Source organism: Nicotiana attenuata, chromosome 8, assembly GCF_001879085.1.
Source record: "Nicotiana attenuata strain UT chromosome 8, NIATTr2, whole genome shotgun sequence".
Classification (NCBI taxonomy): Eukaryota; Viridiplantae; Streptophyta; class Magnoliopsida; order Solanales; family Solanaceae; genus Nicotiana; species Nicotiana attenuata.
Genome location: NC_031996.1, coordinates 21756813 through 21771065, shown reverse-complemented (window position 1 = coordinate 21771065; position 14253 = coordinate 21756813). Strand labels below are relative to the sequence as shown.

General features: G+C 38.8%; 1 protein-coding gene across 1 annotated transcript; it reads left to right on the top strand.

Annotated features, from left to right (window-relative positions):
* On the top strand, positions 3353 to 4234 carry LOC109231552. The gene has a single exon (XM_019397213.1). The coding sequence runs from the start codon at positions 3353 to 3355 to the stop codon at positions 4232 to 4234; it is 882 nt and encodes a 293-aa protein (XP_019252758.1).

Sequence of the window (14253 nt, the reverse complement as noted above, 5' to 3'; positions counted from 1 at the left end):
TGCTAGTGATACTAGATGGGTGAAAGCTATGCAGTTGGGGATTGAAGCACTGGAGGACAATCATACATGGAGCATTATAGATATTCCACCTAGAAAAACACCTATTGGTTGTAGGTGGGTTTACAGAATTAAGTATTAATCATCTGGGGAGGTAGAAAGGTTCAAAACTAGATTGGTTTCTAAGGGATACGGTCAAAAGGAAGGTTTGGATTATGTTGAAACCTTCTCTCCAGTGGCTAAGATAGTTACTGTCAAATCCACCATTGCAGTGGCTGCCTCTAAACACTGGTTGCTCTTTCAGATGGATGTGCATAATGCTTTCCTTAATGGAGACCTCATTGAAGGGGTCTATATGTATATATACCTGAGGGGTTAGCTAGACAGGGGGAGACCCACAAGAAGGTCTGCAAACTCCACAAGTCCCTTTATGGGCTTATACAGGCCCCGGGATAATGGAATATAAAGTTGACTGAAGCTTTACTTCATATAGGATTTCAGCAAAGCCATTATGATCATTCTTTGTTCACAAAAAAGGTTGGGAATGACACAGAAATCATACTGGTGTATCTAGACGATCTCTTGATCACTGGGAACAACCAACAGTTGCCGTGTGACACTAGAAAAGATCTCAAGAAAATGTTCAAGATGAAGGATCTAGGAGAGCTGAAATTTTTCCTAGGCATTGAGTTTGCAAGGTCTAAACAAAGAATTCTCATGTGTTTGAGGAAGTATGCATTAGAGTTAATATATGAGTCAGGTCTAACTGGTGCAAAGCCAGCTGGAACACCATTAGAGCTGAATCAGAAGTTAACATCCGCAGAGTTTGACAGTTGCTTCAATACCAATAATGATCACTTAGATGAAGCTCACAAAAATCCTGGTGTTTACCAAAGGTTGGTTGGAAGATTGTTGTATCTTACTATGACCAGGTCTAACATTGCTTTTGTGGTTCAGGTCCTTAGTCAGTTCATGCGCTTCCTAAGAACTCTCACATGGAGGCAACACTAAGAGTGGTAAGGTACATAAAGGAGGCACCAGGTTTGGGACCGTTGATGCCTACAGAATCATCAAATAAGCTGATTGCTTGCTGTAATTCAGACTGGGGCGCATGCATACAAACAAGGAGATCAGTTATAGGGTACTCAATAAAATTTGGCAATGCGTTAATACCCTGGAAGTCTAAGAAGCAAAGTACTATCTCTAGAAGTTCAGTAGAAGCAGAGTTTAGAAGTATGGCATCTTGTGCAACAGAGGTTACATGGTTAACATGGCTATTCAGTGAGCTAGAGGTCAAGATTGAGCTCCCTATAACTCTAATATGTGATAGCAAAGAAGCAATCCAAATAGCTACCAATCCAATATTTCATGAGAGAACAAAATATATTGACATAGATTGTCATTTTGTGAGGAAAAAGCTAAGTCAAGGATTGCTGAGAGCTGAGTATGTGAATACAGAAGATCAACTAGCAGACCTACTCACAAAGGGTCTGGGAAAAGCTCAACATGAATACTTGCTGAACAAAATGAGACTGAAGAACTTGTTTGAATCATCAGCTTCAGAGGGGGTGTAGGCGAACAGCTATGTGACAAGCTGATAGTTAACTACAGTTAAGCTTAAGTATAATATTAACTAGAGTTAGTTAGTAAAAGTCGGTTAGTGTTAGAGACAATTAGTTTATTAAATACTGTAGGATATTGTACAGAATACAGTTTTGAAGAAATGAAGTGAGTTGGTTCTCTTCTTCTCTCATTTTCTCCTTCTAAATTCTTCCTTTATGTTAGCTTCGACCATTATTTCCATGGTTGTTAATAGGAGCTTTAAATCCTAACACATAACCTGGGTGCATATATAAAGCGTCCTCAAAAGTAGTCCTTTTCCATCTAATGTGACATGAAAACAGTGAAGCCAAATAGTAGGGTGAACTCTAATTAAACCACCACCACAAACTTAAATATCCACTTTTCGCATGGTTGCCGACTAATTCCTGTATTGGGAAAAATTGTATTCATATACATGTTAACGTGGCATGACACGTAGAATGGTTAATAAATTGTGAACAGTCACGGTTCAAGGGTTGTGAACAGCTACGGGAAGAAAGAGGCACGAGACGAGAGATTCAACGCCCCGTTCCTGTTTAAATTGACCCGCTCCTATTCAAGCTTATTTACACACGGACAAAGAGAAGAATGAACCTGGTTAAAGAAAAAAGGGAAATATGGCATTAAATATTAAAGCAGTTACGGAATATATGCAATGATTACGTAACGCAGCATTTAATATCATTAAATGCCCGTAATAGCCTCATTACGACTTAGGCATAACGTACGTTCCTAGAAGTTCTCAAAGGTACCTATAAAAAGAGGAATATGTAATCAGTTAAAGGGGGTGACTATTGGAATATATCTTAATCTTCTTGCTTTCTACTGATATTATTTTCAAATCTCTGTATTTACATTCTTTTCTCGATTATCAGTAACCCGATTCTTCTAAATTCACGCTTTGCCAAGAAATCTATTTTTTGGTTAAACAAATTGGTTCCGTTACCGGGAATCTGATAATCAATCATATTTCACCTTAATTTTCTATGTCGCATCAATTATGTCGAACAACAACGACAACACTCAAGGAAATCAGACCCATCAGCAAAATCAGGGAGATCCTCAAAATAATGATAATCAAGTTCTAACTTCTCATGGTTCTCCGCGTCAATCTCGTGAGGGTACCCCTGATGGGTCACACACAGAAGAACGTGGTCAATTTGTGAACGAATAGACTATGAATGATGCCTTACAAAAACTTATTGCCTCGCAAGTCAATAAAGCTCTTCAGGCTTTTGTTAGCCAATTACATGCCGCTCCATCTACACCTATTCGAAACAACAATACTTTGGAAAACCCTCATTCCGGATTAGTTAATTCAGGCAGTGGTGGAACTCCTAGTGAAACACAGGAGGGAGACCCAGATTTATTTATTAAAGCACATTCGGGAGCTCAAAAAGTTAAAAAAAGAATGGAAGACATCTTCAAAATCAAACAAGGTGATTCAGAATTGCTTAGAGAATTCGTAGATAGATTTCAACGGGAAAGAATGACGCTGCCACGAGTGCCTGACAATTGGGCAGCCATAGCTTTCGCCAGCAATTTGAATGAGAAGAGTTCAGAAGCCACGAGGCGACTCAAAGAAAGCCTTCGTGAATTCCCAGCAATAACATGGAATGATGTCTACAATAGATACAGTACAAAGATGAGGATTGAAGAAGATATCATTTTCCGACATAAAACAGAAGAAAAAGTGAGTTCAAGGTGAGTTGATAATGAAAGAAGATCTGGTAAGAACAGGTACGAGCATTATATGGGACCTGTTGGGAAGGACCTACGGTCAAGGCAAGATAACCAAAGGTACGATCACAAATCTAGAAGCAGGGAAGCAGGTTCCTCATCAAGGTTTGGAGATGATCGGAACTCGCGTGGACCACGTGACAATGAAGGAACTTTAAAAGCAAGGTTTGGTGGTTACAATTTTAACGTAACTACCTCTGAACTCGTTGCTGTTTTAAGGAGTATGGGAGATAAGGTACGATGGCCCAAGGAGATGAGGTCAAACCCAAGCAGACGAAACCCATATCATTGGTGCGAATTTCACAACGACCACGGGCATAAAATTGCAGATTGCAGATTTTTGCGAGGTGAGGTTGATCATTCGTTAAAGCAAGGCTATCTCACTGAGTTACTTAGTGAGAAAGGTAAACAAGCATATATGAAGAACAGACAGGAGCCTTCAAAACCACCCTCGCCAAAAAGAACCGTCAATGTTATAAGTGGGGGAGAAAATATCAATGGTGTTTCATATACCGCAGCTAATAAAACTTCCAAGATATCAGTCACTCATGGGAAGCGGTTACGACATGAGCTAGAAGAAGAGAATATTACATTCAACAACACAGATGCTGAGGGTCTCTTAGCTCCACATAACGACGCACTGGTAATATCTTTACTTGTATGTGATACTAATGGGAAACGAGTTTTGATTGATTCAGGTAGTTCTGTGAATATTATTTTGATACGGGTATTGCGTGAAATGCAAGCTGAGGATAAATTAATCCCAAAAGCGCATACTTTGTCGGGATTCGACAATTCTAGTGTCGTCACAAAAGGAGAAGCAGTCCTAACTACATTTACAGAACGTTGTGAAGGATACCAGATTTCAAGTCGTAGATATGGAAATAGCTTATAACATAATTCTGGGGAGGCTATGGATCCACGACATGGATGTTGTTCCATCAACGTTACATCAAGTTATTAAATTTCCATCACCTTGGGGAATATGTCAAATCAGAGGCGATCAACAGTCATCAAGGAGCATCAATTCCGTTGTAAATTCAATCGATAAGGGTGAAGATGAATAGCAANCGCTTGCCTTCACTTAGAAACTCTACGCCCCCTATTAGAGTAAGGCATGCTCTCGAAACTAGATTCACTCGTTCTTGTCTCCAGCGATTAACCTATTCCAGAGCAGTCTGGTGATTAGCCTATCCCGCAAGCATTTTCCAAAGAATAAAAATGCAATCTATTCTTTAAGTCCTTGGAAATAAAAAGGAATGAATAGAATAAGTGGAAGGTTAAAGACAACTTCTCAATATTTTAAAACTAAAGACTAAGCATAAACTTAGTCATCAAACTGTTCATATAAACGCCCCTTAACATAACTTGGGGACTTGTACCTTAAACCTAGGGGTCTGATTACAAAAAGCTATCACAAGAAACTAAAAATCTTAAACATAGTTTTCCAGATTGGCACCTGCAACAAGGAAATTTAAAACAGTTATAAAATTTCTTCTAAAAAGAAGGAACTGAAGAGAGTTCATCAGCAGGCTCAACTGGAGCAGCACCATCGACAACTGAAGGTTGAGCTTCAAGCATAGCAGTAGGAGCATCAACGGGTAGAGTCTTGGTTTGACAAACAGCAGGAAGAACGAAGGAACTCGAGGAAGGAGTGACACTCGTAGCAATTTCAACAGTCGCTGGAATTTCAACTGTGGAGGTCGCAGCCAAAGGAGTTTTAGTCATGGGAGCTTCAACCTCGGGGGATGAAATCGTGCGGTTGTTGTGCTCGTTCAATGGCTTCATTTACCTTGGCTAATTCAGATTCCAGGTTGAAATTTTCTTGACTCATCTCAACCAAGGTATCACGACGAGACTTTAAGAAGGTCCAACTTACCTCAACATTGGTAGACTCTTCGAGAAGTTCATAATCTTTCTCCCAAGCAGCCACTTCATTCTTAAGTTCCTCGTTTTTGGTTGAAACGGAACTGAAAGATGATTGAAGAATGGCATGAGAACTCTCTAAGGCATGAACCTTGTTTGCAGAAGTTCGTAGTTCCTCCTGAACCTGTGAAAGTTTTTGAGCCAGCTCCCCTGCATGCATCTCTTCCTGAGCCAGCAAAGTCTTTAGAGTTTGGTTTTCTTCGTTGATCTTGGAAAATTGTTCTGAGAAAGAGGATTCAAGGCGTTCCTTTTCCATTTCAGCTTGGCTTGAAGTAGCCTTAATTCTTGCTAGCTCGGAGGTCAATGTTTGAACTTGCCTTTCCAAGGTATTTTTCCTCTCCTCCAAGTTCTCCATATCAATTTGAACACTTTCAAACTGGCCCTTCCAATTATTCGCTTCCAATTGAGAACCTCGGGCAGCTTCCTCAGCATCATGAGCTGCCTTCTCCAAGTCACGAGCCAATTTTTCCAAAAGAGAGACTCTGGACATTAGTTCAGTTCCAATAAGGTTGGCCTACACAAACAAAAAGAAAAGGAGGAAAGGTTAGGATTTCAGAAATCAAAAGACTAAAGAAAACAAGGCAAGAAAATACCTTCAAAGTCGCATGAACAATATCATTCATGAGGGTCATATTAGTGTGACTTTCAAGCTTGTCCTTCTCAATAGGGCCAATCAAAGGTTTGAGCCAAGTGTCAGCTTGCCCAGACTTTCTTAAAAGACTGTTATTGGCAGGGACCTCAAGAGTCACGCTTCTCATGGCAAAACCTTTGCTCGAAGTCTCTGCCTCTGTACGGTGGACAGTAGGGGGAGAAATTGTTGAAGGATGAGCAATGGAAGGAGTAAAAATAATGGAAGAAGGTACGGAAGTAATAGTTGAAGAAGGCAAGGGTGCAATCACAGGAACTGAAGAAGTAAAAGAAGACAAGGGAGGTTCATTTAAAACAGGTCCTAAGGACCCACTACCGAAACCACTGTCAAAAAGCTGGTTTATGGATTCATGAGTGTTAGGAGAAGGGGAAACATCATCATCAGGGATGATCACCGGAGTAATGACAGGTTCGGAGAGAGACAGGCGAGGAGAGACATCAGCCTCATCTTCAGAGACGATACGTCTCCTAGTTCGCGGCCTTGACACTAGAGAACCCTCGTCTTCTTCCTCAGATTCATCGTCTTTAGCAGATTTTCTCTTTACAGATCTTACGAGTATATCCTGATCCGAAGAGGGGCGAGCACTTAAAGAATCACGAGATGCCAAGATGGCCTCCGGGGTAACTCCTCGAATGGCAAAACCTGGTGAAAAGAAGGGTAAATGTTAGAACGCCAAAAATATTTTAACATAGATAAGGCGAAAGTCGAAATCCTTACCATGAGTTTTAACTTTCCAGCCGTAACGGTTGGAGAGATTTTTCCATGATCTACCCTCCATTAGGGCAACCTTCAGTAACTTATCTACCAACCACGGAAGTTGGGTACAGGTTCCACAACACCCATGGTTGCTGAAGAAAAAAAGGACGAGATTAAGAAAGATAAACAAGCCTGAAAATAAAAAGGCACGAGAAAAATTTAGTACTCACGTGCAAAATTCCACTTTTCTGGAAAACGTACGTTCTTTTCACCCACTAAACCAACAGTGGGAGTAGCAACATATCGGGCATACTAGCCACGATCTTTATCATCCTCGGGGCTAACTAGAACCCTCTTACTCCTAGCTGCTAAACCAAACATGCCATTTCGAAAAAGCCTAGGTGAATAAAGGTGAATCAAGTGAGGAAAAGTGAATTCAACATCTGCCATATTGGCAAGATGCCGCAGGCAAGCAATAGCTCTCCATACAATCGGACCAATTTGGCCCAAACACACATCGAAAAAGCAGCAGAAGTCCAGAATGACTAGATCAATGGCCGGTTTAAATCCTAGAGTAAAGGGGTATGTGTAAACAAAAGAGTATCCTATTAAGTATGATGTAATCCTTTGACTTGGGTTAGGAACAATAATTGGAAAATCATCACTCCAATGACAGTCCTTACGCACTATGGGGGCTAAAACCTCTATGATGTGAGTAGGAAAGGGGTCAGCACGATCTAAAGATTCAATATGAGTCTTAAGGGACTCTCTATCATGGTGAAAGGAAATTTCAAAGGGAACTATTTCCTCAACTAAAGGCTCGCGAAGTGGCTCGGAAGATTCCTTGTTACGGGAAGAAGTCCTTTGAAAATGTGAACCCCTGGCCCCAGAAGAGGGACCAGAACTAGAAGAAGGAGTCGACATGTTACCACGAGTAGATCCAAGGATACGGAGTCTGCCCCCTCTCATATGCCTAATAGGAGCATTGGGAAAGCTATCCAGAATAGGGGTTCTCTTAGGGTTAGAGGAAGCCATGGCAAAGAAGGTTGAAGTGAAGTAGAGAAAAGGAGAAGATTTCAAAAAATTAAAGTGTTTGATATGCTTTATGTGGAACAAGACAAGAAGGGATGTTGTATTTATACTAATGGGTAACCGGCAAAGGAAAAAAGTGCAATGATGAAAGAGCCACAATGATGATAACTGACATTTCGTGAAAAGTGAAGCCGAAGAGAAAGCCTAAAAAAGTACCGCTAAGATTGCAACCAATAGAGAGATGACACGTGTCAGTCTCATTAAAAGGAAGTGACAGTTGAAGCGTCAACTTTGTCAAAGCATTAATGGTGACAAAAATTTTCCTTTTATGAAACTCCACTTCCCAAATATTCAAACTGATGAATAAATGGAAAGTGGGGGGACTATCTGTATTAGAGAAAATTGTATTCATATACATGTTAACGTGGCATGACACGTGGAATGGTGAGTAAATTATGAACAGTCACGGTTCAAGGGTTGTGAACAGCTACGGGAAGAAAGAGGCACGAGACCAGAGATTCAACGCCCCATTCCTGTTTAAATTGACCCGCTCCTATTCAAGCTTATTTACACACGGACAAAGAGAAGAATGAACCTGGTTAAAGAAAAAGGGGAACTACGGCATTAACTATTAAAGCCGTTAAGGAATATACGCAATGATTATGTAACGCAGCATTTAATATCATTAAATGCCCGTAATAGCCTCATTACGACTTAGGCATAACGTACGTTCCTAGAAGTTCTCAAAGGTACCTATAAAAGGAGGAATATGTAATCAGTTAAAGGGGGTGACTATTGGAATATATCTTAATCTTCTTGCTTTCTGCTGATATTATTTTCAAATCTCTGTATTACATTCTTTTCTCGATTATCAGTAACCCGATTCTTCTAAATTCACGCTTTGCCAAGAAATCTATTTTTTGGTTAAACAATTCCTTCTATAGATATTCATCAAATCATTTCCAAGGGAAAAGCAACAAACACATAGAGGAGAAAAGTTACTCAATTTTTCAGAAAAGTAAAAACTACCCCGAGGTAAAATTTTGGTTCTCTTTTCTTATTAATAAAAGACTAACGGTAATTCAGTTAAGCAGTGATTCCTCTAGTTTCCCTAGATGGAGGCTCAACCCATAGAGCTGTAATCTGTCTGTCCAATTATACATACAGGAATTTATGGAGTAGTAAATAATCTATTGATATGCCATTTTCAGTGCCATGTTTCTGTCTAGTCTGATTCACCGGATCAGTTAAAAACAAATATCATCTTTTCCTTACCAAATTACATACAAGGAAAAAAAAAATGCGAAGATAAAAACTAGGTGTATCCACAAATTATGATAGTACTACACTACTACTACTACTACTTCACAAATGCAATGGAATATTCAACCTAGTCTCGGTTGGTCCTGGGTTTTTCACTGGTTCATGATTAAAAAAGGGAAAATTACACATAAATATAACTCATACACATACATTATAATTAAGTTGCCTATATTTAACTTTACAAAGTTGTAGCCCAAAAATAATAGGTTAAGATTCAACATCCATCTCCAAATAGGTTCTCGAAATTACTATTTAATTTTATAAAAAAAATTACTCAAGATTTTAATCTAATCGTCGAATTAGATTGTGACTCAAACATTAGGTCAACAAATCAAATCTATTTGGGTGGTAAAAACTAGATTTTTAAGATAATCCACCATTGTTGAACAAACTTAAATAAGTGGGTTCAAATTTCAAATCAGGCATTTATGAGAAATTTGGAGTGGATGTTGTTTAGACTTGTTAGAAATAGTATAAGGAGGTTGTATACAAAATTTGAAGTCACTTAATGAAGATTGTACTTGTCCACCATTGTTGCACAAGCTTAAATAAATGGGTTTAAATTTTGAATCTGGTCTTGTGAAAAATTTGGAGTTGGATGTGAATTCGAATTGTTAGATATAGTATAAGAAGGTTGTATATAAAATCTGAAGTCATTTAATGAAGATGTAGACTGGTTTTGAACAAGAATTGCAACTGAAAATCGTGAAAGAATTTCGTCTACAGATGCTTGTATAAAGGTGTATAAAAGTGTATAATAGTGTATAAGAGGTGTTTATACACCCATATACACTATTATACAATATTATACACTATTATACAAAAACTGACTTCGTCTTCTTCCTTGAGCCTCTTCTGAAATCTAACTCAAATCTAGCTCGAATCTACTGCAAATTGCTTCATATTTAAGTTTTGAACTCCTCTTGATATTTTCAATCAACTGGAGCAACACCTAATCCAAAAAACTAACAAACTCTCAAAATTCAGATCTAAAATTTAACTCGATGATTAAAAAAGAGAAATTAAAAAAACTAAATCGTGAAGAATCTCAAAAGCCACGAGGCTCTAGAACAAAAAAAAATAGTTTTTGCAGTAAGTTTTTCTTGTCGTAATATCAAATGAAATGGGTAACTTTATCAACTACATTTAACTAAATAGCTTTTAGAAGGAGGGGTCTTAAGAAAACAAATTTTGAAATATGGGTTGTCATGCTTGTTCTAGTACTTTTAAAATATGCACGATATGAGCTAGGTCGGGTAAAACTTAAAAATATGGCCATTTTTTGTTATGATGTGATGTCACGTGTATTCTCTTGTAATTCTTTTTAAAAATTTGGAACCATTCCAAGCTCATTATTTTTGGGGCCAGTCCTGCTAAATAATAGGTGGATGAGACTGTTTAAGGGTCCATTTCAGGGGTTCGATTTAGGGGTCGGCCCTACCCACTTGACAGGTCTTGCAGAGTGCAAATAGGAAGCAAAGGACCTTGATCCTATGTATAGACTCTTTAATCTAGAAGTCCCACACTCAAAGTTCCACTCTCCTTTATCTTACTGGATCATAAGAAGCAAACTCACACATACCGATATACTACTTGTAACATTGACTTCATCCTCGTACTCCTTCCTCCTTTTCTTGTTGATGCATTCGATTCGAGGAAGAGTCATTTGAACTGAACTTGGTGAGGCCTTGTGATCATGTCCACTTCATACCCTAATAACGAGTATGAAACGATCGTTCCAATTATAAAAATCCAATGCGAGTCGGAGTCGAATTCACAGGTATTTTAGATCGATGCTAAGGTAAACACTTAAGAGAGGAAATTGTAATAACTAGATTTATCTTTCAAACAATAGTGAGAGATTGTTATATAAGTTGACTTCTAAGAAATTAAACTAAATAGTAGCGACTAGTAAATGAAATGTTTTGGTGTTTTCATCAAATAGAAAGCCTGGGGATGTAACCTTCACCTAGGTGTAAACCTAATGGGTAAAGTAAATATATGCTTGTTGGGTAGATTGGGGTGTGTTATGACTCTCAATTCTCAAGTACATACTCAATACCTCTCGGTCAAAGAATGATTATGCCCGAATTAGCTTTCTCAAGACCAAATGTGTGGCAATCTAAACAATTGATATGAGTCCAAGTGGAATTATCCCTATCTCTAGTCCAAATCCTTTAATCAAACTAATCAAAACCTCAACTAGTTCAATCTCTTGTTAGCCAAGTTTTTCTAGACTAGGTTCCTCTTTCTCAAGTAAAAACTAAGTCAAATAGGCATGAATCAATGTTTACAACCATTAATTCTAGATATAAACTATAAACAATGCTAATTAATATACACCCCATCAATAACAAGCATTAATCTTAAATATCCATAAGTTTTACACACTAGGGTTGGGTCACAGCCTATATAGAATCTAGCTACTCACGCTCAAAGTCATTGAAAATGAAAATGAAGAAGTAATTAAAGACATAAAATATAAATTAAAAGATAAAAGTAATGAGTCTTCTCTAATTTTAGTCACCAATTTTCCAAAATAGCTAACTCTAACCGCTACCATCTGCTACAGTATAAAAGTTTCCCAAAAAAGTATTTCTCATCTATTTATAGTGCCCAGAAATTCGTTGAGAAAAATACCCTTCAAAAGGTTCTGCGGTTGCACAATTTGGCTGCGGACCGTACTTTCTTTTTTTTCTCTTGCAGTGGGAGGGATTCTGCGGCTGCATTCTGTGGCTGCACTCAGCTGCTACAGCCGCACAATTTGGTTGCGGAACGCGCTCCAAGGAGGCCTCAGATTTGGTCTCTTATTGCTTCTCTGATCATTCCAAGATTGTCAGTGCGAACGTCTTTTGCGGCCGCATAATTTGGTGTGCGGACCGCGCTTCTACTAAAATCCTCTGAGGCTTAACGGGAAAGTCTGCGTCTGTGCTTGTATTTCTGGGAGCATCTTCAATTGTGGTTGCAAAATAAGTTCTGCGGACCGTACAATTATCTACACATCTCCTCTTTGACTTGTTGAGCTGGGATACTCCTTTTCTAGTTAGGTTTCTTCATTGAGCTCAAATCATCCAGCATGCCTGCAGCTCACACAATTTTATTAGATTTGGAGACAAAAAATCACTACTTTCGGACAAAAAACTAAAAGAAGAAGGTACTAATAAGTGGTTAAAATCCACATTTATCAACTCCCCCAAACTTAAGTCTTTGCTTGTCCTCAAGCAAATAGATTAGTTCCCACCACCCCTAAGTGAAGGGTCATTTAAAAGAGTCAATTGTAAGTCATTAACACTCAATTGGGACAACAATTACCCACAATACTCATTCATTTTTAATAAGGTGAATTTTTCAAACATATACGACTTGCATGTAACTCTAGTGTGACATTTGAGCTTCAAGAAATTGGCTTCACTCTTCAAGGACTCTTGTTCGTTCGTGTAAATCATGGTGGGCTCTAAGCTCTTCCTACTCTAACTTCTATTTTCTATGTTCACTTCAAGAATTTACACTCAAATTCTAGAGCAATAAAGGATTCACTCTTCTCTCATGAAGGAATGTCACAAGTAAAGCTTCAAGTACAACAGGCATGCCCCTCATGTAGATCTCCACTAATATAAGCTCACTCGGTTCAAAATCAAGTACGACTTCTTTCGAGTTGTAATAAAGGCTTTTGAATTGGGATAGGATACCATATGGGATGAGTGGTTACATCCTTCCTTAAGCACTCCACTTTTCATTTATTGGCTCACTTTTGTCAAATCCTTAGAGGCATTTCTTTTTCTTGGGGGCTAGAGAGACTTGCCATCACTCTTTATTGTTCATTTCTTCTTTTTCTTCCTTGATGCTTATACTAGAGATACTTGACTCATTTGCTTTTCATTAATCTCCTTTTTTATTTTATTTTTGTTCTTTCTTTTCTTACTTTCTCTTTTCATGGAGATCATTTCTTTTTCCTCCTTTCAATACCTTGATACCTTTTTAGATTCCTCCGCTTTTCCCCCAAACTTAGGCTTTGAGCCACTTATTACATATGAGTATCAAGGAAGGTTTGGGTGCCAAAAGAGGATTACAATCAAATGGGTAAAAGCTTGTAGCATGATTATCAATAGAGAAGGATATAAGGCTCAAAGTAGTTGACTAGGGATAACGATCATAGGGTAGAATAAAAAGCTCAAACGGTCCAAGGAAAGCCTACAATCATTTTTTCAAACCAAGCAAACTTAGAATTTTTTCTTGAAACATATCCGGAGCAAGTTCTAGACTATTAACTCAAGTACTTGGACTAGCAACAATGATTCTCCTCAAAGAGTAGTAACAGGCTGAATGCTCTTCTTTGGGTTCCTCTGGTCTTGCAGCTTGTACTACTCAAATGGCCCTGTCAGCTTGACCTTGGTGTCAAATGGTCCTGTCGGCTTGACCTTGATGTCAAATAGCCTAGACTCCACCTTGGCATCTATCAGATACTCAGTAATAGTGCCAGGGTAGGGTAAGATGTGTTACCCTACTGTGCCACAAGTGAGATGTTCGCCGACATCAGGGAACCCACATTGATCGGGTACCTGGCCATGATAGAGGCTACTAATATAGCTCGTGGAAGGGGCAGGTTGTTCTCATTCAAACACAGATAAAGTCTGCTGCACATGAAGGTCTGCCACCCTTTTGCCTCGAAGCTCAGAGTGTTCTGGAGGATTGGCACCCCGGAACCTATCCAAAGGGGAGTAGGTCCAGGTGCAAGAATCTCCGCGAGCCATGGTCTAGCCTCCTCCTTCAGATCCACCTTCTCTAAATACTCCTTCAACTCCACATCATCAAACCTCAAGTACGCATTCAGAGTGTGCTGATCAAATTTCACTTTCAGGTTACGCACCATGGTAATCTTTGTCCCTTTGAGAATATGCCCTATGTTAGCATAGGATTCCGGAACAAGACGCTCCTTCACATCCACCAGTTTCTCATTAAACTGGATCTACCCTTTTCTTTTGGTAAACTGCCTTAAGACTGTAGGTATGTATTTGTCTAAGTCTTTGAGGAGGAACTGCCACTCATGAGTTAGAGTCAATCTTTAACTAAAATGAAAAAGTCAACAAAAGTCAACCCCGGGCTTGCTTGAATAAAATCCGTTAATTCGGACCAAATTTGGATTACCCATTCACCCCTGAGCCCGGTTATATGATTTGTTCTAAAATCCGGCATAGATTTGGAGACTAAATCTCAATTTAACCAACTTCCTAAATTCTATCCAAAACTCTCGATTTCTACTTTAAAAAATCACTAAATTTAAGGTTAAA